The 27,190-nt window shown below is 32.8% G+C and overlaps 2 protein-coding genes across 2 annotated transcripts in view; both read right to left on the reverse strand.

Annotated features, from left to right (window-relative positions):
• Positions 1–9,237: 9,237 nt before the first annotated feature.
• On the reverse strand, positions 9,238–11,858 carry LOC132733485 (uncharacterized). The gene is made up of 3 exons (XM_060720136.1): positions 11,835–11,858; positions 10,019–10,818; positions 9,238–9,669 (listed from the first exon to the last, which is right to left on the reverse strand). Exons 1-3 carry the CDS (start codon positions 11,856–11,858, stop codon positions 9,339–9,341), a joined length of 1,155 nt encoding a protein of 384 aa, XP_060576119.1. The 3' UTR covers positions 9,238–9,338.
• Positions 11,859–13,270: 1,412 nt separating this feature from the next.
• The window catches only part of LOC132733463 (protein RFT1 homolog), a 36,629-nt gene continuing 22,709 nt past the window's right edge, over positions 13,271–27,190 (reverse strand). The window contains 5 exon segments of the mRNA XM_060720113.1: positions 13,271–17,238; positions 18,920–19,040; positions 19,566–19,694; positions 20,426–20,504; positions 20,507–20,530. Coding sequence (XP_060576096.1) covers positions 17,083–17,238; positions 18,920–19,040; positions 19,566–19,694; positions 20,426–20,504; positions 20,507–20,530 — 509 coding nt within the window. The 3' untranslated portion in view covers positions 13,271–17,082.

Consider the following 27,190-nt stretch of genomic DNA (forward strand, 5'->3'; position numbering starts at 1 on the left):
CAAGATCTTTTGTTATTTTTCAAGCTTCGTTTTAACATTGAAACTTCACTGGTTGATATATCGGACTGAGAAAGTGTGCAGTGCATAAGAATGATAACTTTTCACGTTATTTCCCATTATTAATTTTGTAAATTGTGTTAAGATCATATTTCATAATGTGCAGAGATATTAATTTGAATTTCATTGTAGGATAGATATCAGATATGGGGAATTCAATCCACAAGAATAACAACAAATTGTCCAGTTATAAAGAGGACCAGGATCAAAATTTATATACACATGGGAATTTTTATTTCAGTTTTATATTTTTGGATTTCTTAAGAAATGCAGTATTGAGTCAAACAACTTTTTCACAGATTTACTGTAACCTGCCTCTCAGTCATTATTAGTACTAACAGCATATTCAGTAGTTGTAATAATTTGATTTTTTTATCGATATTGATTCAGCTAGACTACTTCTTAAAAAATAACATTGTCCTATTTTCACTTCCCCCCCCCCCAAAAAAAAATTATATCTGCAATTAAATTCATTCATATATAACTGTTCATAGAAATATGCCATTTTACATATTCACTTTTTACACTTACTAATTGAGTTACCATTTAGTCAAAAAGCATTATTTCAGAGCAGGACCATATATATTTTTGTATTAACTTTTTCCAACTTTCTTTTGTATGTACACATGTACATTATTATACATGTACAATTGCTTAAAATATAATGGTGCTAATTTACATATCATATACAATATAAAAATATACTCTTTTTAACTATAGTAGCACATCTTATGAAACAAAGTTTTTGCAATAAGACTTTAAAGAAATTTTCGGTAGAGATTTTTCTGGGATTGATTTTGATGACCACTTAATAAGCCAATGGCAGTTTTTCTACCCAAATTTTAAAAAAAAAAACCAAAAAAACATTGTTATCTGGGAGGATAATAATAAAACCAAAACACAGCTTTGAATAATAAAGAATCGATTTAATAAATAATTTCATTCTAAGCTTTTTTATCTTTAAAAAAAGCAAAATATCCTAAGGCAGAAATCAAAGAGATTCCAGAAACAGCAAAGACCAGGGTTTTCTTTCCAAATCTGAACTGACCAGCGTTGTGACAAAGCTTCTTTGTAATGTCATCGTCCATTCGTCCTGTGGAATCTTTCTCGCGAATGACGTCAATTCCTGAAATATATGTGACATTGTTTACATATCAATATTGAATGTAATGTAAATTATGTTCAGTATCATAAAAAATGAATTCAATTAAAAGGATTAGTAACAAGTATTTTGCTTGAAGGGTACGTAGAGAACATCAATATCGTATAAAGCATGCGTTTTGTTTTCACTATATAGCAATTTGGATCCACCCTCTAGGGAGTTTATTTTAAAAGAATAACGAAATTAAGAAAAGAAAACTTTGGCTTTATGACCAAGACATTAAAATAGTACCTGAAATATCATTGTTCTCTGTTGTACGTAGAGCGTTGCTGCTGTCCTTTGTAGCACATGCAACTTCGTCCTTGTCCTGCGTAGCACATTGGAGCTTGTTCTTGTTGTTTTCATTTGCACTTGAAACATCATCGTTAATCTCTGCACCAGTAAGGGTTTTGCACTCCTCTGCAGCACGTATGGCGTTGTTATTTTCTGGTAATACCGGAGGGTTGCTGTCGTTGTCTGGGGAACTATGAACGGAATTTGCTATCTCAACATCAAGGTTATTATTGCTAATGTACTCTGTAGCACCTGGAGATGTGTTGGCTTTCTCTGTATCACAAGCAGTGTCAGTGTTGCTTTTTGTTGCATGTGGAGGGATATCCGGGTTGTCGTCAGCTCCTGTTGTGATTATATCTGAAATTTTAAAGTTTTTCATAGTTACCGATTTAAAATTCAACTAAGAACAATTACTTAGAAAATTCAAAATACCAACAAATGGGATAAAAAAATTTGTTTGTTTGTTTGTTTCATTTTACGACTTTTCTCAACAGTATTTCAGTCATATAGGCGGGCACTTTCCTTACCATCGTTCCTGGAGTGTTACACCAATACTAGACTACCTTCCTCCGTGCTAAACTACCAAAGCATCTCCCGGGCATCGAACCCACGCCAGAGAGGTAACTGGATTAGAAGTCATCGACTCTAACCCCTCGACCACGCAGGCGGTGGATAAATATTTAATTCCGACTTAATTTGTATAAATATCTTGAAAGAATTGTCACAACTTTAAAATGTACTTTATCATATCAACTATATACATTGTATTTAAAAGAAACAATTTTCAGTTTGAATACCCTTAATTACCCGCCCTCCAATGACTAAAATACCTCTGTAGATGTAATTATATGAATTTAAAAAAGGCAGCATACCGTCTGCTTTAACTGTGGCAGGTACCATTCTTTTACAATGTATTAGCCCAATGTTCCGTGGTGGCACGTATTTCGGAGGGTTTTTGATTCTACTTTATCTGCACGTGGAAAATTGACACTTGGCACGTGAAATATTTGCCCCACCCGGATAACATTCTAGAGACTTGAACACCCTGAGTTGTACTTTCACTTTATAATTTCTTGTTGATGTCATCTGTGAATAATTTACATACATAGTCAATATGTGCTGACTACCATAATATTATATTGTTGTCATTTACTATAAACTTTCCTTAATCATTGTGATAAATAGTTATAGGTATGAAAGGTGTATGGTAAATTTTACAAAGCAAATAAACTGAAATAATTTAAGCAATCCGGCTGACTGGACTAAATACTAGTAGTTAATGGACTGCATTGGGACTAACTGATATTACTAACTGATATCTACACACCCGTTAGAAATTTGGATATGTTCAGTTCAGAGTATTTCATTAAATTCAAACAAATATCAATATACGAAATGCACAAACTGAGTCAAATTTCTATATTATAGTATTTACACGTATTTTGGTTTTATACATGTATAATTTCATATGAATTAATATCTAACGCAATTGGTTAGCAATATCAGATATGTTTTATTGTTATTTTAGCCAAGAACTGCATAATTTACATTCTTGTTATTTAAAATATTGTTTTCATAATGTAACACATATATATTTATAAAATGTTACAATATCCTTAACTTCTAGCTTGAAAGTCTTCTAAAACATTTAAATATGTTGACTGAAAGAAAATCGTCTGTATAGCTCACGTTTTGTTATCTTGGAATTGACGTAAATCATATGGAAACAACGTAATGTTAATGACGCAACGACGTAAATGTTTATAACGTCACGATTATATACATCGGATCTTACTCGAGCCGCCATTTTACATAAGTCCTGCTGGAATTTTACACGAGTCAAGGGACATGATATAGGTAAGCTTGTGGCGAGATTTATGCCATTCTTAAAGCAGTACGCCTCCAGATTCATGCTAATTTTCATGAACATTTTAAAAATGTATTTGAATGTATAATATTGTGAAATAACCAAAAGGAAGCAATAAACACATAATGAATGGCACTTTCAACCCACGTAAATTACGGAAGCAGATAAGTTGTAATTTATAATTGCACTTGTCTGTGATTGGTAAGCATCAAACAAAGTTGTTTGTCAACCCGTCATTTCGTCAACTGAATTTAAAATGTTAACTTTTTGGATCATTACTCTATTTTGAATTAAATATGCTCTCATTCTAAACAAAACAACAAAAAAAATATTGTAGTATGAACTGAATAATCGCAATGAAGAGTTTATAGTTTGTGAAATTATTTCTATGAAAGTCTAGTGTTACTACCCATCAACTGTTAGGTTGACAAATCAGCATCGCATCCCTTTCACAAAATCAGTTTGACGAAATGACGACTTAACGTCACAAGGACGGTATAATTGCTCCATACGCTGTCTTATATGCTGGTGCAGTGCAAACTCCTCAGTGATTACCTCCCTTGGCAGAATTGTAATCACTGCCTTCAAAGACGTCACATGATGATGAAAGTCAATCTCCTACGCAGTGATCTCCCCTTACAGCAGGATTAGATCTCTGCCATCACAACATTTTCGTCAAGATTTTTGACGATATGAATTTTTTCAATTTTTATATTTATTTTAAAAAGTAAACACGGTTTTGCTAATGTTTCAAGACTATAATGTATTAGATGTAAACTAATATAAAAAATAATTTCGAAAACTTAAAGTAGCAAAGCGTGACGTAACCGCTCTGCCATCACAAACATTGAAATATCAATATTTTGATATTTATATTTTTTAGCTTTTTAATTTATTTTTCATTGTTTTGTATACTTTTGATTTTTTTTTATAAAATATAACGGACGTAGGTACAAAAAGTTAAAAATAAATCAGAAAGAGAAAAATGACGTTAGATTTTCTATGTAACGGTCGATATTTTCATTTGAATTTCGACGTTACGTCATGTGACTTTCATCATCATGTGACGTCTGTGAAGGCAGTGATTACAATTCTGCCAAGGGAGGTAATCACTGTGAGGAGTTTGGATGAAAGTCACTGCATGGAGATTGGGTGCATTGATCCAGCATTATATCCATATTCAATTAATTACAGCGGTCAAGAAGTGAAGATGGAGATAGAGGGTCTTAGCTTATGGGTAAAAGCATCGGACTAATCCGTCATGGGTTCGAATCGAACTAACTTTTGAGATTTTCTTTTGACTTCCACAACCTACACGAATTATGGTGGTTTCGTCGAACTACCGGTTCGGCAAACTTAATTTAGGAAGAGGTGCGAAAGTGGTTTCGTCGATCTAATGTTATTTAGTAATTAATTAATGCATAGTATACATGGTTCATATATATAATTTAGTGTTTTTATCATCAATATTTTGTTATAATTAAATTATGACGCAAATGTCATTAATGAATAAAATATCTAATACAACAATGTCTAAATATTATACATGTACTTATGTTGATGATGATTTGTTCGTTATTTGATTAATTATTTTTAGAAAAAAAAAATATTTAAATTTTTTTAAAGAAGTTTACGAAATATTATACAATGATAGATTCATGGGAATTCGGGTTGGGTACCTTCGACGTGTTAATGCAGTCAATGGTAGATGTGAAATTCAAATGCTGAACTGTTTCATGTAAGGAAGTCCTCGGTGGTTCTTCTCGTGTGTCCCGGAAGAGTCCGTCAATAATGTCGCTTTATGGTCCTTTACAGTATTTGATGCGACCATCGATATATTTAAAATGTTATGACGCGACGTCAGATATTGAAGCTAATTAGCGTAACGTCAAAATCCTTAATTTCAAACGTCATTGTAAACACTGTTCAAAACAACACGTTGTGCTTTATGCTCTAAACAAGATGGTAAGTGCTGAACAATTGTGGCTAAATTCCTTGAATACAAGGACAAGGAATTTGTGAGAAAACAATGGAAGACTTTGGAAGGCAGTGCTTACTACGTCAGTGAACAGTTTCCGAGAGAGGTGGTTGAAAAGAGAAAAAAGCTCGTTCCTAGGATGAAAGCTGCGAGGAAAGAAGACAAGAGAGCTTGGATCGCGTATGACACTTTGTATATAGATGGGAAAGCAGTTAAAGACTAGGGGGTTGCGGAGGGGGAAGTAAAGGTATTGTCATGGAACGTAAATGGACTTTCGAGGGCCAAAATGGAATGCAGTGAGTTTATAAGTATCATAGCTGAAAATGACATTATATTTTTATTTGAGTCATGGACGTGTTCTTATAGTAAAATTGAGTTGGCTGGTTATTCATGTCACAATTTTAACAGAAAATTTCAACATAGACAGGCAAGGAGAAGTAGTGGTGGTGTAGTGCTATACTATAAGGACTCGATTAAAGATGGCATTGAAATTTTGAAAAATAGGCATGATTCTATGATTTGGTTAAAACTTGACCATACGTTTTTTTAAAACGAATAATGACATATACATTTGTGGAATCTATTTATGGCCTGAAGGTTCGCCAGCATATAATGTTGTAAATATAGATTTTTTTTGAATTTTTGGAGACTGATATAAGTTATTATAGTGAGTTTGGCGATGTATATGTGTGCGGCGATTTAAATAGTAGAGTTGGTTTAAAGCCGGATTTAATTAGACATGATAATGTTAATGAATTATTTGATGATCAAGATTATATTCCAGATGTTTATAGTGACAGGGCCTCTTTTGATACAAAGTGTAATAGTTTTGGGTTAAGACTTCTCGATGTTTGCAAATCCTCCTGCGTGAGAATTGTTAACGGTAGAATTGGCAATGATCAAGGTTTATTTACATATGTGTCCCGTAACGGTGCGTCGGTGGTGGATTATCTATTATGTAAAGAATGTAACTTTTCTAATATCACGTGTTTTACCGTTAAATCTATGAATGAATGTAGTGACCATGCACCAATTACATTTTCACTCAGTTGTAATAATGTTATCGACTATGATGATGATATATATGTTTCTAAATATAAGTGGTCACAGGTACATAGGGATTCATTTAGAGCCAGTCTTATTGGCCAATTGCCACTATTAAATCAATTAGTACATGGTATTGAACCAACAGAAAATTGTATAAATGAAGTTGTATCAGGGTTTACGAATATTGTTAAAGATGCTGCTGACAAATATTTTTTGAAAACTTATAAAGAATAAAAAACGACATGTTTTATAGATTCGCCTTCTGTTAGTAACGCTGAGTGGTTTGATGGAGAATGTGTTAGCGCTAGAAACTGTAATCTAGAGGCTTTAAGGGTTTTTAACAATTGTAAATCAAATATTAGTAGAATTCATTATTGTGATTGTAAACAAAAGTATAAGAAGTTGATACAAAAAAAGAAAACTCAGTATAAGATTAGAAAATTAGAATAAATTGAAAAACTTATACTTTGTAAACCAAAAGCTTTTTGGAAATAATTTTAAAAAGAAGAACTTTAAGTCAGCAAATTCAATTACGCAAGATGATTTTTTTCAATTTTTTTTCAAAACTTGAAGATGACATTTTTTCATGTCAAAATGAAGAAGCTGAACAATTTAGTGTTACTCATGATTTTGACAGTTGCTCTGTTAATGTCGAATTTGACCACCCCATATGATCTGACGAAATTATGAAAGCTGTTAAAAAATAAAAAACAAATAAAGCATATGAAAATGATTGTCTTTTAAGTGAATAGTTTTTAGAAACTATTGATATTTTGATGCCGTTCATATGTGATACTTTTAACGTAATTTAGAATCATGAGTATTTCCAGAAAAATTGAAAGAAGGAATTATTATACAGTTTTACAAGAAAGGTGATAAAAATGACGTCAACAATTATAGAGGTGTCACACTGTTAAGTTGTTTATCAAAGCTATTTACATCAGTATTGAATCTTTTTGTGCAAGGAATCAGGGAATAACGGATGCATAATTTGGTTTTAGAAATGGTAGTTCAACTATAGATGCAATATTTTCTTTATACACTTTAATTGAGCACTATCTTAATCATAATAAAAGGTTGTACGTAGGTTTTATCGACTTAAAGAAATGTTTTGATTCTATATACAGAAACGCACTATGGCTTAAGCTTTTTAAATCCGGAGTCCAAGGTAAAGTTCTTAGAATAATTAAAGATATGTATGATGTTGTAAAGTCATGTGTTAAACACTGCAATTCTTTTTCTGAGTTTTTTGAATACTCTATTGGATTAAGACAAGGGGAGATAATGTCACCAGTTTTAGTATCATTATTCCTCGACGATATAGAATTATTTTTACAGGATAGTATAAACAGCGGTTTGTTAATAGATGACATAGTTATTATTTTATTGTTATTTGCTGATGATATGGCTATTTTTGGAAAAAACACCTGAAGAATTGCAGCACAATCTTGATTTTACTATATAGCTATTGTACTAAATGGAGCATTGAAGTTAATGTGTTAAAAACAAAAATTATGGTATTTAGAAAAAGAGGAAGATTAAAAAGAGATGAAAAATGGACATATAATGGCGCAGACATTGAAGTTGTAGACAGTTTTAATTATTTAGGAACGTTATTTTCCTACAATGGTAATTTTTGACCTTAATAATGAATATTTATCTGGCAAAGCATTAAAAGCTTTAAATGTGTTATTATATAATTGTAAAAAATTACCGCTAAGATTAAAAAGTACTCTGTCAATTGTTTGACTCTTTTGTAGGTTCGATATTATTGTATGGCAGTGAAGTATGTGGTTTTAGCAAGTCTAAGGAAATCGAACGGTTACATTTAAAGTTTTGTAAACGTATACTTAAAGTACCTATTAATTCGAGCAATAATGCTGTATATGGTGAGCTTGAGCGATATCCTTTGTATATTTTACGTTATTGTAAGATTATTAAATTTTGGTGTAAAATTGTTAATTTCTGAAAATATTATTATTAACAAATTGTATAATTTAGCGATGCAAGATAGTTTAGAAAGGTCATACAAATTGGATAAGTCGAGTAAAAAAGATTCTAGACGATTATGGATTTTCTAATATATTTGTAAATAGTTATGATAGTTTATCTTTAAAACATTTCCAAGTTGTATTTAAAACTAGAATGATTGATTGTTTTAAACAAGAATGGTTTGGTGCAGTTAGCAGAAATGGTATCCTTGATGAATACACACATTTTAAAAGATCCTTTACATATGAAAACTATTTAGACATAGTACCCTTTAATTTAAGATTTTTCATTACCAGGTTACGTATTTCTGCTCACTCTCTTCGCATTCATACCGGAAGATTCGGGGAAAACAGAATACCTAGACATGAACGAATTTGTTTAAACTGTAACTTGCATGACATAGAAGATATTTACCACTTTGTATGTATATGTCCTTGTTATCGAAATCTTAGAGCAAAGTATGTCAATGATAATATATATAAAAGACCATCTGTATTCAAATTTTATGAATTGTTAAACAGCAATGACAAAAAAGAACTATGTAATTTAGCAATGTACCTAAAAGAAGCTTTTAAACATAGAAATAATATAAATATGGTAGTACAATAATGTCACATGCAAATTGTATTTTATGGAGACCGTTTCACCATGTTTATTAACTATGATAAGTTGTATTGTAATATACTTTCACTCTCCTGTTATTTGTAGATCAGTTTATATGAAAACAAAAATTAAAATTGTATTGATTTGTAACGCTTTAATCATGTGCAGAATATTTAGTTGTTAAATATATATGTGTTGAAGATGATGTACTATGTACAAGTCTGAATAAAGATATGTTCTGTTCTGTTCTGTTCTAAGTATATGTATTTATATAACATCATATTAAATACATGCCACAACAACAACAATTTTAGCTTCGTATAAAACATTAAGAGTGGATTTATATGCATTTACATTGTTTATATTGTAGCATCCCGTTCCTCCAAAACTTTCAAAATTGAAAGATGGTCATTTTCATTCAATTTTAGTTTATTTTTATTCTTCCCCCCTTCAATTATGTACAAAACTGAAACTGCTGGAATTAATGCATAGTGTTTGCATAGCAAGGTATTGAGCAGGGGATTATTTCCAGACTTTATATAGTAATGCCCTCGTATTACAGGCGTTCCTTGTGGCCATGTTGTTCCCCATTCATCAGTGGTACGTTTTCCGAGCACAAAAGCAGATGTATCTGCTCTCACGAGGTAATAATCATAGTCTTCGTCATCGCACAGTGCAGCAAAGATCATTCTTGCATATCAGACTGGCGTTTCCGTTAGTTTTACCCATGCCGGAAATTTCATCTGGCATGGGGGTTCCAGATGAGTCGCGTGATGTACAATGGCACGATAAAGATGACGTCATTTTACCGTTATGAATGATTTTGTAATTCATACGCTGTTGAATGAAAGTAGTTACGGTTGTAATGATTATAAATTTTCATTGAAAAATAAAGATAAAAATTTAAAATATAATGGAATTATGGTAGAATATTGCAAAAAAAAATTATCTGACATATGTTTGCGGTTCGGATCGGAATATCTTAATTAGGCAACCTCGTTACCGCCCCCCAAAAAATTGGGGGCCCGCGGGGCGTTACCCACCTCTGGTACGGAAAAATTTTATTTCCCGGAATTCCCGAACGCGCCCAAATATGACAGATATTATTATTCCCTCCTGAATAAGTTCCACCGTAGACGGTTCTTCAGCTACAAGCGACGTATTACCATTTAAAGTGCCGTCTGCTTCAGGCTGAAGAAAAGTAGTCTGTCCAGTAATGTGCATGTTTTTACACCGGCTTATTTTTCCCATGATACAATTCGTACACTCGTAGCAGGATAGACATCTGATTTGTAATTTGCTGTGTTTAGTGTTTGCATGTGTTATGACTTGATGGGTTGACCTAATACCGGGAATGGGTTTATATAGACGTGCAGTAGATCTGTCGATGCTTTCACAGTATCTAAATATCCGCCGTTGACATTTATCGGATTTTGTCTCCGTCAAATTATTTTGGGCAAATTGAAACAAATCTTTGGCACTCTGGATAACAACTGCACCCCTCAAGATTGCTAAATCTGCTTGACGCTTCAACAGCCCTCCTGCTGCATCTTGAGGGCCTTTTGCGTGACTTGTTTCAAAAAAGTTTCTTATTAATGTCTTGTAGTTGAATGATCCTACGGAAAAGGCAATATCACCGTAGCAGTTCCTGCTTTTATACTGAACAGAACAGCCGTCACAGAATTCATGCATTACGTCAATATTGTAGCCTATTGATTGCAGATATAATGATATTTCCTCTTGAACTTTATGGGTAAAATGCTGGTCATGTTTCTCGTCAGCAGATATAACATAAAAATGTTCTAGTACTCTCGCGATACGGGCTTTCCGCGATTCATGCTTAATGGAAACATATTACATTTTGTAAATAAGTTTGTATGCATCTACCTGTAAAGATCATGCAGTGACTGACAGAATAAATAATTATAAAATAAGAAGATTCTCCACTTTTTCTTAATATTTTAAATGACTTTATTTGATATCTTATGAATACAAATGTAACTTAATTTGATATTTAAATAATTTTTGAAACCAAACGCACAATGACGTTACTTTATGTCAAAAATAGCGTTTGGGACATTTTCGCTAGACTTAGAAATATTATCACTTATAAGCAGGTAAATAATGATACCAAAATGAAATTTGGTCAGCAATACACAGCAGAAAAACGCTATAATTTAGAATTAAATTTGAAAATAAAATGTTTCATTGCTAAAACTTTTTATTCGATAATGTTAAGGTGAATGACGCGATAAAACGCATTATTTCCAATTTTGGCCATTTCCGCTAGACATAAATATTTGCCCATAATTTACAAAACTATATATATTTATTTTCTAACAAAACAGGAAAAGAAACAATTTTGAAAACGCATTTTTGAAAATCTAAAATGATCTCAAAATTAAGTTAAATATTTATTAAAGGTAAACATTCATTTAAAATTTCTTACCCGTCATTCTTTAAACACAATTCTTGTATCTCTAAACAAATTTCTCATTCACGAAATCTTCATTTTTCTCCGCACTTTTCAAACGTTAAAATTAATTCCAAATGACATCATCTGCGTAAATGATGACTCAACGTCAGTATGAATTTAAAACGTTTTGGCGGCCAGTTTCTGGCAAAAATGTAAGTATATAATCTTCTGTTACTCAGACATTTTCGTTACATCTATACATGCGATTTTGGTATCGTTTGATGTTGTATTTTGCTATGACAAAATTCTGCATCAATGAACGGCGAATCATAATGATAAAAATTTTGTCAGGTGAAAATTTTCCTTTATTTTGATATATAATTTTTGTTATTTTATAAAATAGTTCCTGGAAAAACAACACTTCAAGATATTGTACTACAGCAAAAAGTGCAGTTTGCCCCATGATCTGACGTCGCGTCTATATAATTAGATTTATATATATCAATATGAGGTTCTAATTTGGCTCTTTTTCAGTGTAAATGTGTATTTCAACTATATTTTATATTATATCCTGTTTAAGTAAATTTCTACTCAGGCAACAGAAGTCACAATTTGTCTCTCAAATAAATATGTCGAAAGTGTAACATTTTAAATGACCGTTCCTGTGTTTCAGGATTTGCAGTTATTATTGAATTCTAATCCATCCTGCATATTCCTTTAACTACATGGCTATCGCAAAGGTTAACATTTTTCCTTGATTTAATCAGAGATTTTTTTTACTAATTACATGCTTTTCGGTGATTTATAGAAATATATCAGTGATATAAAACTGATAATTTCAATGTTTTGAATTTAAGCCCCTTACGTTGTTTCAGTGAAATACCAGCGTGCACAATAGTGGGAACCAACTTAATGACATGACGTCGTAAATGACGTCACATTGTATTATTATTTGGCGTGCTTTTCATTCAGTATTAGGTTTAATGTCTTTTTAAAACATTTCTTTGCATTTAATAAAAAGAAAATTTGCTAGATCGAAATATAGTTTACCTTGTGAACACCAAAAAGTCATATTTCACTCGTGGCTGCGCCACTCGTGAAATATACCTTTGGGTGCTTACTCGGTGAAATATATTCTGATCTTACACTGAGATAAACAAATATCCTCTATTCATTGCATTTTAAAATAGTACTTACAATAAAGTATCATTAATATTTTACGGCTGTATACCGTTAAATGTTTGGGTCAGTCAGAATATAACTATTGATTGCATACAATGACGGCAGGAAGGAGAATAAAAGAAATAATAATATGAAGAGATTTATCTATTTTTCCTTATTTATTTTGCATATAATATAAATAAATAAACAATTTAATTTAAAACAAATATAGGTACGCAGCACACCTAACTATTCAATTACAAGTATAAAATTTAAATCTGTATTTGCCTATCTATATAACTTTATATAAACATTTGGCAATACAACAATAGCTTTACACCAAGCACCAAACAATGACTTAATAAAAACACCTGCATACTATCAACAAGAGCTGTCGGTAGGACAGCAACGCTCGACTATTGTTAGTGCTTGATAGTAAAAAAAAAATGATTCTGTCAAAATGCTTGATAAAGTTACCTCCTCCTGTCTACAGGTTGGGGTCATGATGGTGAACAAGTGTGCAAAGTTTCAAAGCCATATGTCAATGGACTTTGAAAATATTTCAACTATTACAAAAACTTTAACATAAGTGATTACGCCGACGCAGACGCCGACGCCGACACTGACACCGACGCCGACGCTCGGGTGACTACAATAGCTCTACTTATTCTTATCGAATAGTCGAGCTAATAATTGATTATGAAATTTAAAATAATATTTAAATGTGCATGTGCTAATAGAAAATGTATAATATATCTGGACATTTCACAGTAATACAAGAGTCTAGAAAAAGTGCTTTAATTTGCTAATAAAGCGAAATAGTAGTTTTCAAAATTAAAAAATATCAGACTTTTATTACATTTAAATATAGCTCTTTGAACATATATACCAGTTTTATGCTTACAAAATATTTAACATAAGCAACATAGCCCAACATAGATCAAAATTCAAAATCCTTAGAATTTCTTAACAGTTTCATATTTTGGGATTTCACAATTGTTTTTTTACAAAATTCAGTAAAAAAACAATTTCTTTCACAGAGTACCTTGAATTTGCCTTCCAATAATAATCAGTATCACAAGTCTTTATAAGCCGCGTCATGACAAAACCAACATAATGGGTTTGCGACCAGCATGGTTCCAGACCAGCCCTCGCATCCGCGCAGTCTGATCAGGATCCATGCTGTTCGCTATCAGTTTTTCTACTTGTAATAGGGTTGGTAAGCGGACAGCATGGATCCTGATCAGACTGCGTGGATGTGCAGGCTGGTCTGGATCCATGCTGGTCGCAAACCCATTATGTTGGTTTTGTCATGACGCGGCTCATATATGTGTATAATACATTGTACTGTGAATTTACTTTAATAAACTGCCGGTGATATTAGTATGTAGATTTTAAAACATAACATATCTTCTCTGTATGTATTAAAAAGATGTGTGACATTTAAAGAGAGACTGTATTAGTATTATGTATTATAAGGGTTTTTTTCAATTATTAATTCATATATAATTATCTTTAAATACAAAGTAACAATTTTCATCAATAATTAATATTGCTTCCAACTGCGTATAATATAAAAAGTCTGGTCCTTTTTAACAAATTAATGTGATGATCAATTTTTCCTTATTTTATTTACAATTTCATGTATCAAATTTCAAAGAAGGAGACTGCAATACAAAGCTTGAATGAATTAGTAACGATTCGCCACAATAATGATTCGCAACTTAACTATTTGCTTCAGTGAATTAATGATTCGCCACAGTTAAATAATGATTCGCCGCAATATGATTATAACAATCATTTACTAAGTGTGATTGGTCTAGGTTCAAATAGTTCGAGGTAAAAAGGAATCCTTTCAAGCATGCCTTCATGAAGGTATGTTAATATAATTTATACAAGAGGGCCATGATGGCCCTGAGGTCGCTCACCTGTATATAGGACCCCCCCCACCCCCGGGCCAATTTTTACCCAAGGCCTTTTATTTGTTTATTTGAACAGACTTGGTAAACACCCATAAGAAGATGTTTCATGCTAAACATCTAAGTTCTAGCTCATTGGCTTTTTTAAAAGAAGATTTTTAAAGTTTTTACTATACACATATAGTTAAAAACAATGACACCCCTGGGGCAGGGCCAGTTTTGACCCCCGGGCGTTTATTTTAACAAACTTTGTAGATATTTATTTAAAGATGTTTCATGCTTAATATCTAAACTCTAGCTATTTGGGTTTTTCCAAAGAAGATTTTTAAGTTTTTGCTATACACATATAAGGAAAATCAATGACCCCCCGGGCCAGTTTTGATCCCAGGGCTTTTATTTGAACATACTTGGTAGACACCCATTAGAACATGTTTCATGCTAAATATCTTAGCTCTAGCTCTTTGAGTTCTTTAAAAGAAGATTTTTTAAGTTTTTACTATATGCATATAGGGAAAATCAATGACCCCCTGGGGCGGGGCCAATTTTGACCCCAGGGCTTTTATTTGAACAAACTTGGTAGACACCCATTAGAAAATGTTTCATGCTAAATATCTTAGCTCTAGCTCTTTGAGTTCTTTAAAAGAAGATTTTTTAAGTTTTTACTATATGCATATAGGGAAAATCTATGACCCCCTGGGGCGGGGTCAATTTTGACCCCAGGGCTTTTATTTGAACAAACTTGGTAGACATTCTCTAGAAGATGTTTCATGCCAAATATCTAAGCTCTAGCTCTTTGGGTTCTTTAAAAGAAGATTTTTTTAAGTTTTTACTATATGCATATAGGGAAAATCAATGACCCCCTGGGGCGGGGCCAATTTTGACCCCAGGGCTTTAATTTGAACAAACTTGGTAGACACTTACTAGAAGATGTTTCATGCTTAATATCTTAGCTCTAGCTCTTTGGGTTCTTTAAAAGAAGATTTTTAAGTTTTTACTATATGCATATAGGGAAAATCAATGACCCCATGGGGCGGGGCCAATTTTGATCCCAGGGCTTTTATTTGAACAAACTTGGTAGACATTCTCTAGAAGATGTTTCATGCCAAATATCTAAGCTCTAGCTCTTTGGGTTCTTTAAAAGAAGATTTTTTAAGTTTTTACTATATGCATATAGGGAAAATCAATGACCCCCTGGGGCGGGGCCAATTTTGACCCCAGGGCTTTAATTTGAACAAACTTGGTAGACACTAACTAGAAGATGTTTTATGCTTAATATCTTAGCTCTAGCTCTTTGGGTTCTTTAAAAGAAGATTTTTAAGTTTTTACTATATGCATATAGGGAAAATCAATGACCCCCTGGGGCGGGGCCAATTTTGATCCCAGGGCTTTTATTTGAACAAACTTGGTAGACATTCTCTAGAAGATGTTTCATGCCAAATATCTAAGCTCTAGCTCTTTGGGTTCTTTAAAAGAAGATTTTTTAAGTTTTTACTATATGCATATAGGGAAAATCAATGACCCCCTGGGGCGGGGCCAATTTTGACCCCAGGGCTTTAATTTGAACAAACTTGGTAGACACTTACTAGAAGATGTTTCATGCTTAATATCTTAGCTCTAGCTCTTTGGGTTCTTTAAAAGAAGATTTTTAAGTTTTTACTATATGCATATAAGGAAAATCAATGACCCCCTGGGGCGGGGCCAATTTTGATCCCAGGGCTTTTATTTGAACAAACTTGGTAGACATTCACTAGAAGATGTTTCATGCCAAGTATCTAAGCTCTAGCTCTTACGGTTCTTTAAAAGAAGATTTTTTAAGTTTTTACTATATGCATATAGGGAAAATCTATGACCCCCAGGGGCGGGGCCAATTTTGACCACAGGGCTTTTATTTGAACAAACTTGGTAGACACCCATTACAACATGTTTCATGCTAAATATCTTAGCTCTAGCTCTTTGGGTTCTTTAAAAGAAGATTTTTAAGTTTTTACTATATGCATATAAGAAAAATCAATGACCCCCTGGGGCGGGGCCAATTTTGATCCCAGGGCTTTTATTTGAACAAACTTGGTAGACATTCACTAGAAGATGTTTCATGCCAAGTATCTAAGCGTTAGCTCTTACGGTTCTTTAAAAGAAGATTTTTTAAGTTTTTACTATATGCATATAGGGAAAATCTATGACCCCCAGGGGCGGGGCCAATTTTGACCCCAGGGCTTTTATTTGAACAAACTTGGTAGACACTCACTAGAAGATGTTTCATGCCAAATATCTAAGCTCTAGCTCTTATGGTTTTTTAAAAGAATATATTAAAAGTTTTTTCTTTTGGTTGCCACGGCAACCAGAGTTCTGCATGGAATTAAATTCTTTGAACAATTTTTAAAGGTGACCACCAAAGGAACATTCCTGTGAAGTTTGGATGAAATTGGCTCAGTGGTTTATGAGGAGATGTCATTTAAAGCAAAAATTTACGGACGGACGGACGACGGACGGACGCCGGACGAAAAGCGATCACAAAAGCTCACCCTGTCACTTTGTGACAGGTGAGCTAAAAAAACAATTTAAAATTCACTAATTGATCCCTAATAATATTTCTGTCAATGTTTATCATCAATGTTTATGTCTGTTCCTGTACTGGTCTTTTACAAATGTGACAACATGAGTTTCTTTCCAGTAGATCACAGCGAGAGTTGAACATAACGCTAGCCCTCCTATACATATATGTAGCAATCTGTAAACTGCACCTTTATCACAGCAAAAATAACTCTGTAACAGATAAATTATATTCATGATCATAATGATATTTGATTAATGTTTGTATGATTAACATTCTTGGTTATTCAAACTGTACAATATAGGGATATATTTGGAAGAGTACTCATATTTGACAAATCATATTGGACAAGCTGCCAAGTACATCTAATGATTTCTAAAGCCGTGTACGAGTCCAAATATATACCCGCATTGTACTTGTTTGATATTTTATTATCTGTTCATTCTATATCCAAATTATACATGTATCTAGGAAACATGACTAAAACTGTTAATGTTTGACGTTCTGATAGTTTTGTTGTTAACAACATTCATCACATACACATGCCGATACATATATTTTGACCTGACGTCATTTGCGTTATATAAACATAGTATAAAGACGCACTAAAAGTTAGCATTACGCTATAGGTGAGTCAATGAAAAATGATTCTTTTGCAAATTAAACAGGTTTTATTTTGGGTATGTAACAAAGAGAATATTAAATATGTGTTGGTTTAATACTAAATTTATTTACTTAGGGTAGAACAGTCAACCTTCTGTAGGTCAACTTAAGATTTTGTTTGCTCTTGCGACTAAATTTTAATCACAAGAGCGATCAGTAATCACATGTGTCGCCTCATGATGGCCAATTTCATGTTGGGACAAATTTTGTGACAGACAGACAGACAGACAGTGCACAACTAGACTTGGTACTGATCATTCCTGTAAAGTTTGGATAAAATTGCACCAGTAGTTTATGAGGAGTAGTCCGGACAAGCTTTTGCGTATCTGGCAACACACAGAAAAAAAGACCTTTTTATCAAAGGGCCATAACTCGGCCAAAAATCATTCAACCGGAAAACCCGTGCAATATGCGCAAGGACTTGAGCTACAGATCAATCCTGTAAAGTTTCATTGAAATTGCATTAGTGGTATAAGAGAAGTAGTCCGGACAAACTTTAAAAAAACAAATTATCAAAGGGCCATAACTCTGACAAAAATCATTGAACCGGAAAATTCTGACAATATGCACAACTAGACTTGGTACTGATCATTCCTGTAAAGTTTGGATGAAATTGCACCAGTAGTTTATGAGGAGTAGTCCGGACAAGCTTTTGTGTATCTGGCAACACACAGAAAAAAACACCTTTTTGTCAAAGGGCCATAACTCGGCCAAAAATCATTCAACCGGAAAACCCGTGCAATATGCGCAAGGACTTGAGCTATAGATCAATCCTGTAAAGTTTCATTGAAATTGCATTAGTGGTATAAGAGAAGTAGTCCGGACAAACTTTAAAATTAAAAATTATTAAAGGGCCATAACTCTGACAAAAATCACTGAACCGGAAAATGCTGACAATATGCACAACTAGACTTGGTACTGATCATTCCTGTAAAGTTTGGATGAAATTGCACCAGTAGTTTATGAGCAGTAGTCCGGACAAGTTTTGTGACGGACGGACGGACAGACAGACAGACAGACAGACGGACAGACAGACGACGGAGAAGTGATCCCTATATGTCGCCACTACTCCGTAGAGGCGACACAAAAAGCAAAGTACATTTAAATGATTAAAAAAGTTGACTTTCATTTGTCTGTAGCATTTCAAGCCAAAACCGCCAATACAAAAAAAGAGAAATACCATTATAATTAGATATGGCTATTCCTGTTTACTAACAACAGTAGACTTACCTCAGACATGCCTGTTAGACTCAGTGACAGTAAAAGACTAGCAATCACATAGGGAGATGGATATACATTACTTAATGGTTTATATTCACTATTCTTGTAATACTCTCCTATATAATAGATACTGAAACAAAACAAAATATAAAATACTTAAGTTTGGCTAACCAAACAATATTAACCCAAATATCAGTAAGCAATATATTTCAAATATTCAAAAACTATCATAAATATTCTACTTACAAATTGCCCTACACATTGACTTCATTAAAATTACTAAAAGTCAAGTGCCAATCAGCCTTAGTTTTTTGTTTCACATAAGAATGTTAGAAAATTGTACAAAATACAGACCCTGTCTTATAGGCGATCAGTCTTGTATGCGAGTTAATACAGAATATATGTAATTTACCGGTACCCTTAACCTACTGGACAGAAAGCCAATAGCCTTTGCTAACCAGTATAGAGCCAGGCCAGCTTGTAAATCAGTGCAGTCTGTCCAGGTCCTATACTGTTCGTAGCTCATTTTTATACTTTGAAAGTAAAATCCCTTAAATACAGAATGAATTGCTCCAAAATTGGCTGGGCAAAACCATTACACAAATTCAGCTTACTCAGGTTTAACAAAGATGAAAGACAAAAACATATTGTTTACCTGTGTAAAATTCTAGCAGTCATATTAAGGCAGTTAGCTAAAATAAAACCAACACTTCCCAGGTATGATGTGAGGACGAGGGAGGAGATCAAAAACAACACAGAAAATGCCACCATCTTTTGATTATACCTGAAATAGTGGGAAATGTTATAACGGAGCTTCATAAATCTGTAATAAAAATCCCTGGTGATATAAACATTCTTGGATTGACTATCCCCAAGAAATAATAACTGTTTTAATATTTTTCTTTTAAATATAAAAATGCACCAAACTGACTTAAGCCACAATTGAGTGCCATTTATTTTTTAAAAAAATGTGTCTGAATGTTTTAAATCATGCCTTTAATACACTCAGGCCAAGTGGATTTATTTTTAATTTCTTACATTAAAATAGAGGTTTTATGGTCTACAAAAAATCACAAAAAAGAATAATACCATAAATATTTCATATATTTTAGATGGTTCTAATTTCTTTATTGTTCATAAGTTTATCAAAGTTCAAGTATTGAAATTTAAAATAAAAATTGTTCATAGAGAACATTTTCTTCACATATTTTATTTTGAGATTTAGTTTTACAGAACTAAATATCAAATTAAAATTCAATAATGAATATCCTAAGCCACTTGGCTACCAGAGGATAATTCAAATTCTATTTCAAAGACCCTGGTTAAGTTTAATCACACTTAAAATCTCAAGATGTAATATGTAGTTAAAATTCAATATCACACACTATTTGGATTCAGAAGGGTCTTCAAAATTCTATTTAAACATCCATGGTTACAAGTAATAGTACTAAAACCCTCAATATATGATTATGTAATGGGAAAAGTTTACTTATTGACCCCATTCATTATACATACCTATCAACTTGAGATTAACTCATTGTAGCAAACACAAAACATTCAAATGTTCCATTTACAGCTATAACAAGAACATAAGGCAGTACCAGCGTAGTAACATCGGTCCTACAAAATAAAATTTAAACATTCTAATTGACTTTCTTATACATGTATAAGATATATTGTTTGGTAAGTATCAATGGGTTTATAGCAGATTAAAGGCCCATTAAGCCTGAAATATGCTATAATTTCTTTTTTTCAAAAAACAAAACAAAAAAACAAAAACAAACAAGAGGGCCATGATGGTCCTGAATCGCTCACCAGAAACAACTGTTTTTCAGTGATTATAGAAATAATTTCTCAAATAAACTTGTAGAAAGACAAGTCCAGCTCAACTTCAACTTGCCTCTCTAGTTATAAGGTTTCCTGACACTGATTGTTTTTTTTCTTTATAGTAAAAATGATAGGAACCCTTCACAATTATCACAAGTTCATTGTTACTGTTCATCTGGTAAGTTTAGCATATTGACTTGCGCTACTTGATTTTTTCCATTTTCAGCTCAAGTGGAATGAGGCAAATAAAATTAATTTGAGCAAACTTGATAAAAAACTTTAAGAAAGCTACAGACCAAGTTATAAGAAGCATGCATACCAAGTTTGAAGTCAATCCGATTTGTAATGACTAACTTATGCTCCGTACAAGCTTACGGGGACGCCAACAACGACGCCGAAAACGATGCCGACACCGCTGACAAAACTCTTATTATAACAAACATTTGTGCCAAGTTATTTAAGATTCCTTTGATAAATGACAAAGTTATGGACTGGACACGAAAGTGTGACGGACGGACAGACGGATGGACGGAGCCTATTACTATATCCCCCTTTTTTCTTCGAAGAGGTGGGGGACAAATAAACAACTTTACATACAGGGTGGAAAAGTGATACTGAATGAAATAGTGCAAAAGTACTTTGAACAAGTGATAACCCATTTTGCAAAATGTGATTCTGAATAGAAATAATTGAAACAAATACTAAAATAGCACAAAGAATAAAAAATGACAAATTACATTAAGACAAGCAAGAAAAACTGCTAAAATTGACATCAGTTCAGCAGCCCCTAAAAGAGACCAATCAATTCATATGAGGAAATTTGATAAAAGACTACCTAAGAATGCTACAGACAAAGATTGGTGATCATCCATCAATTATAGTTCTGTAGAAGGAGACATTTAACGGTTTGTCTATTTTAAGGCATTAGTGACTCATAAAAGGGGCCAATCAAATTCATATGAGCAAATTTGATAAAACACTTCCCTAGAATGCTACAAAGTTAAGTGATCATCAATAATTGAGTTCAGTAGGAGAAGCTGTTAAAAGGTTTTTCTATTTTTAGCTCACGAGGCCCCTAAAAGGGGCCAATCAATTTAATTTGCAGACCATCTAAGAATGCTACAGACAAAATTTGATGATCATCCATGAATTAGTTCAGTACAAAAAAAATGTTTTAAATGTTTTTCTATTTTTATCTATAGCGGCCCCTTAAAGAGGCCAATCAACTTAATTTGAGCAAACTGGATAAAAAGCTACATAAGAATGCTACAGACAAAGTTTGGTGATCATCCACCCATTAGTTCAGTAGAAGAAGATGATTAAAGTTTTTTATCCCAAGCTGAAAGGCAGTGGGGGATATAGTAATAGTCTCGGTCCGTCCGTCCATCCTTCCGTCCCACATTGTCCGGAGCATATCTGAAAAAGTATTTGAGGTATCAACTTGAAACTACATAGGTGGATAGATCATATTGAGGAAGAGTGCAGTGCACAAGTATGATAATTCTACCCTGCATAATTTTTCGGTTATTGCCCTTTGTTATTTTTTCGAACTTAATTTTTGTCCACAGCATAACTCAACAAGAGGGCCCAGAGGACCCTGGATCGCTCAGAAATAAGTCAAAAGGTCTTTACACCCAAGAAGCACAATTTGAAAACAATGGACAGCTTCATCTGAACAATATTTGTACACTGTCTCAAAAGAAATTTTTGTGTAAAATTATTTCAAAATTGAAACAGTGATTTAGATGTTGTTTAGATGAACATGCTTTATGCCAAATATCTAAGCTCCACCTCTTTTGGATTTTCACATTTTTTTTAAAGTTTTTACTTTATACATATATGTAAAAACAATGACCCCTGGGACAAGACCAATTTTGACTCAAGGGCTTTCATTTGAACAAACATCTAGTTATCTACTAGAATATATTTTATGCCAAATATCTAAGCTCTGACTTTTTTTGGATTTTTACAAGAAGATTTTTTTAAAATTTTACTATATACATGTTTATATAAGGAAAATCAAAGACCCCCCTGGGGCGGGGCCAATTTTGACGCTAAAGCTATTATTTGAACAAACTTGGTAGACATATACTATAAGATGTTTCATGCCAAATATCTAAGCTCTAGCCCCTTTGGATTGTCACAAGAAGATTTTATATTACGTTTTTACTATAAACATATTAATAAAAAGAATAAGGAAAGTGAAACACACGAAACAAAGTGGGTCAGGTTTCTATAATTTTATTTAAGACCTTCGTTTCGGCTATTCAATAGCCTTCATCAGGGTACAGATATATCAGAATTTTTCAACTAAGGTACAGTTTTGATGGTTCTTTTTGTCACGTGATCAAATCTATTTATAGAAGTTATTGTTAGGTGGTTCATTATACATATTAGGAAAATCAATGAGCCCTTGGGCGGAGCAAATTTTGACCTTATAAGGTTCTTATTTGAACAAACTTGGTAGACATGCATTAGAAGATGTTTTATGCAAAATATCTAAGCACTAGTGTTTTGCAAGATTTTTTTATGATTTTTGGTAAATAATCTTTAGGTTGCCATGGCAACCAGAGTTCTTTATTGAATTTAATTTTTTCAACAAAATTGAAGGAACACACCTGCATAGTTTTAACAAATTTGGCCTAGTGGTTTATAAGAAGAGGTTGTCAAAAGAAACTGTTGACGCACGGAGGGACGATGGGCTATCAAAAATGCTCACATTGAGGACATTGCCTCAGGCGAGCTAATAATCACAGTCAACTATGTCTAGGTAAGTAGCTTTAAAGCTGAGAATCTATATTTTGAGTTTTGAGAGTGGTTTAAAGCAAGCGATTATTTTTTATATATAGTTTGCGAGCAGAATTTAGCAGATTCAAACTTATGAGCTTTAACAGTAACATTGAAATCATCAATAACATGTTATGCACGTGAAAATCATCTTAATGAGATACCCATATATCATAAATAATAATTATCTTTCAATGGAAGTTAAAATCCCTTATGGGGGGTCTACTCTGAAACTGCTATAAATGCTATAAAACAGATTTACAACTCTTTTTATTTATATATATCATTTATGATGCTTATACATATGAGCCATGTCATGACAAAACCTACATAATGGGTTTGCGACCAGCATGGATCCAGACCAGCGCATCCGCGCAGCGCAGTCTGATCAGGATCCATGCTGTTCGCTTACAAACTCTATAACAAGTAGAGAAACTGATAGCAAACAGCATGGATCCCTATCAGACTGCGCGGGCGCAAACCCATTATGTTGGTTTTGTCATGACACGGCTCATATATATATCAATTGAAACACTGTGGACATGTATAAACTTAGGTAGATGTAATGGTTTAAAATTTGTGATTTAAATATCAAATTTATCTTTCCTAAATGATTAAAATACTTTTAAAGACAAAATCAAAATATGATATAATTTCAAACACCATGCACTTGTATCCGTTAAATAAAAACCTGATATCTGTAATATTAAAACAGTTTAGTTTAAAATGTGTACAATTTTAAAAATCAATTTTAGTATACAAGGAAGTAAATATCGGTATTGAATTCCATGAATCCATAAATCCAATAGTAACGGTAAATATTTACGTTTAACCTTTAGAAAAAGTTTAGATCATTACAGTGGATGATTTAAAACCTGTGACACAGTATTGAGCATAACTTAAGGTAGGGTGATTTGATTTTTGTTTCTCTATAAATTTACATTATGCATATATTGTCTTTTGAAAGCATTATGGTAAAAATACTGTTGACAAATTTAGGTTTATAAATTTCAACACATAATTGAAAAGGATTTTTTTAACAATGTTCAATACATAAAAACATATAAATAACAGTTTTAAACATCAATGATGATTGCACACAAAAAAAATATTTTTAATCCATAATTTTTGGTTGTGTGCTGTCTGTCTGTCTGTATGTATGTATGTCTGTCTGTCTGCACACATCATTTACATTGAACACAACTTGTTTTATGTATAGTTTGATTTTATTAACCTGTCAATTACATACTGATTACACGGTCGATGCACACAATTTATTAATCTTCGGTCGATGCACACAATTTATTAATCTTCGGTAGATTTCGGTAAGTTTTGTGAGATGTACGCTGTACGATGGAATTTAATTTAATGTGTATATCTGAACTAAGTGTACTGAGCGTTATAGCCCAATAGGGTAAAGTACCAGTTTATAATCTAAGTGCCATACATGAGACCGGGTTGGTCCATGTTTTTTTCTCTTATTAATACTTTCAACATTATTATTGAAGCTATATATGATTATTTTTTTGGGTTGTCCATTTTGTTTTATTATGTTTTACTTAATTTGGCAAAGTCTATAACTCTTTTTAAATAACATGTTTTAAAACGGATTAAAATCAATAATTGTCATTTCAATGCCTTAAAACACACTACAAATCGGTTCAATTAAAATACATGTGTATACTGCAAAAATAAAGAAAGAATGTCATCAGTAAGGATCGAACCACAGACCTCTCAATTATCAGGCATTCTCTTAACTGACTGTGCTATTGTGAATTAACGTAAATCTTCACATTTAGCTGGCATGACTTTCAAAACATGACTTATATATTCAACATTTAATTCTCGTAAACTACACGGAACAAACCGAAATGGGATCGAATATTTGAATGAGTGCTAAAATGTATTCATAATTGACAGGTCAATAAAATCAGACTTATCATATTGATTTGCCTATAAAATATTGTTTGTTTTCCCTCCCACTACCTAACCAGAATTAGAACTTCTGCCTAAAGGTTTAATTGCCAATACGATACCCGTTTTATTAAAATCCATTTTAATGAAAACACACAGGAAATAATTATATGCAATAAAAAAGAATGTTCTGGATAAATAGAGGATATTTGTTTTGTTCAGTGTAAGATCAGAATATATTTCACCGAGTGAGCACCCAAAGTAATGTTTAACGAGTGGCGCAGTCATGAGTGAAATATGAACTTTTGGTGTTCACGAGGTGAAATATATTTCAATCTTACACTAAACTAAACAAATTTTATTTTTATTATATGTAAAGAAACGTTTGGAAAGACATTTTAACCTAATGCTCAATGAAAAGCTCGCCAAATAATAATACAATGTGACGTCATTTACGACGTCACGTTATTAAGTTGGTTTCCAGTACTGTGCACGCTGGTATTTCACTGAAACAACGTTAGGAGTTTAAATTTAAAACAGTGAAATTATCAAAATGACTGATATATTTCTATAAACCACCGGATAACAAGTAATAAAATTCTATATTTACCTACCCATCCAGGTCACATCAGGAGAAAGAAACTTAATTTTTTGACTGGTCCAGCATAAATTCTAAACCAGGGATTTTCATTTTGACATACAATACAATAACTTTGGCCCAAAAATGAAGTAAAATATAAAGAATGAAACCAAATTATTATAGTGTATATAAGTGTATAGTCAATTCGGTAAATAGACCATATAAGATGAAATGAAGTTTTTATTTCTTGTTTTTTATTTAATTGTGTAACCATAAATGAACCTTACGTTTGATGCCAAAAGAAATTGAATATTTTTGATAATTTAAAATTATGGAAGTTTCATTTTTGATTTACAATATTCTTAATTCTTTAACTAACAAGATATGTTTGTAAAACATGTATGACCCCTATCAGTAGCCAATTAGTCATGTGCCTATCAGCAGCTAATTAGTCATGTGGTTATGTTATTTAGACTGAATTTTGACTAGTGGCCAAAAATCAAATCAATATGGATTATCTACTGGTAGGTACCCGGTAATTGTGACTGTAAAGGTTGTGTGCAGCCATTTAATGACAAAGTTAACACAACTCTTACCAAATAATCTATGTGTAAATTTTTTGTAGACCTCCTTAATGACAGCCAATTTCTTATATTGCATGAGACTTTGAAATATGTATACCAAAAGCATTTTTAGTTTAATAAAACCAGGGCAACTTGAGTCACTGAGTTATTGATTGAAAACTGTCTTTACATACAAGGTCAATTTGACTTTAACCTTTGACCCTGATATCAATTGGGGTAATCTTAGGGTCTATGTGACATTGACCTTTAACCTTTTGACCCCAAAATAAACGGGGGTCATCTACTGGCCATGAACAATTATCATACCAAGTTTGAAGTTTCTAGACCTAAGCATCCTTTAGTTAATGATCGGAAACCGTTTTTACCTACTAGGTCAATGTCACCCCAAATCAATAGGGGTTACATCAACTGGTCATGAACAATAATCATACCACGTCTGAAGTTCATAGGCCTAAGCATTCTTCAGTTATTGATCGGAATCAGTTTTTACCTCCAAGGTCAATGTGACCTTGACCTTTGACCCCTTGACCCCAAAATCAATAGGGATCATCTACTGGTAATAAACGATCATTATATCAAGTTTGAAGA

The sequence above is a fragment of the Ruditapes philippinarum genome, unplaced genomic scaffold (assembly GCF_026571515.1).
Source record: "Ruditapes philippinarum isolate M1 unplaced genomic scaffold, ASM2657151v2 ctg842_1_1_1_1, whole genome shotgun sequence".
Lineage (NCBI taxonomy): Eukaryota > Metazoa > Mollusca > Bivalvia > Venerida > Veneridae > Ruditapes > Ruditapes philippinarum.

Coding starts and splice junctions, on each gene's coding strand:
- LOC132733485 (XM_060720136.1), bottom strand. CDS start 11,858: ATGGGGCAAACTGCACTTTTTGCT. Junction 10,819..11,834: donor GGCAAACTGCACTTTTTGCT/GTAGTACAATAT, acceptor GTTTCCATTAAG/CATGAATCGCGGAAAGCCCG. Junction 9,670..10,018: donor TTTTTCCGTACCAGAGGTGG/GTAACGCCCCGC, acceptor CTGATATGCAAG/AATGATCTTTGCTGCACTGT.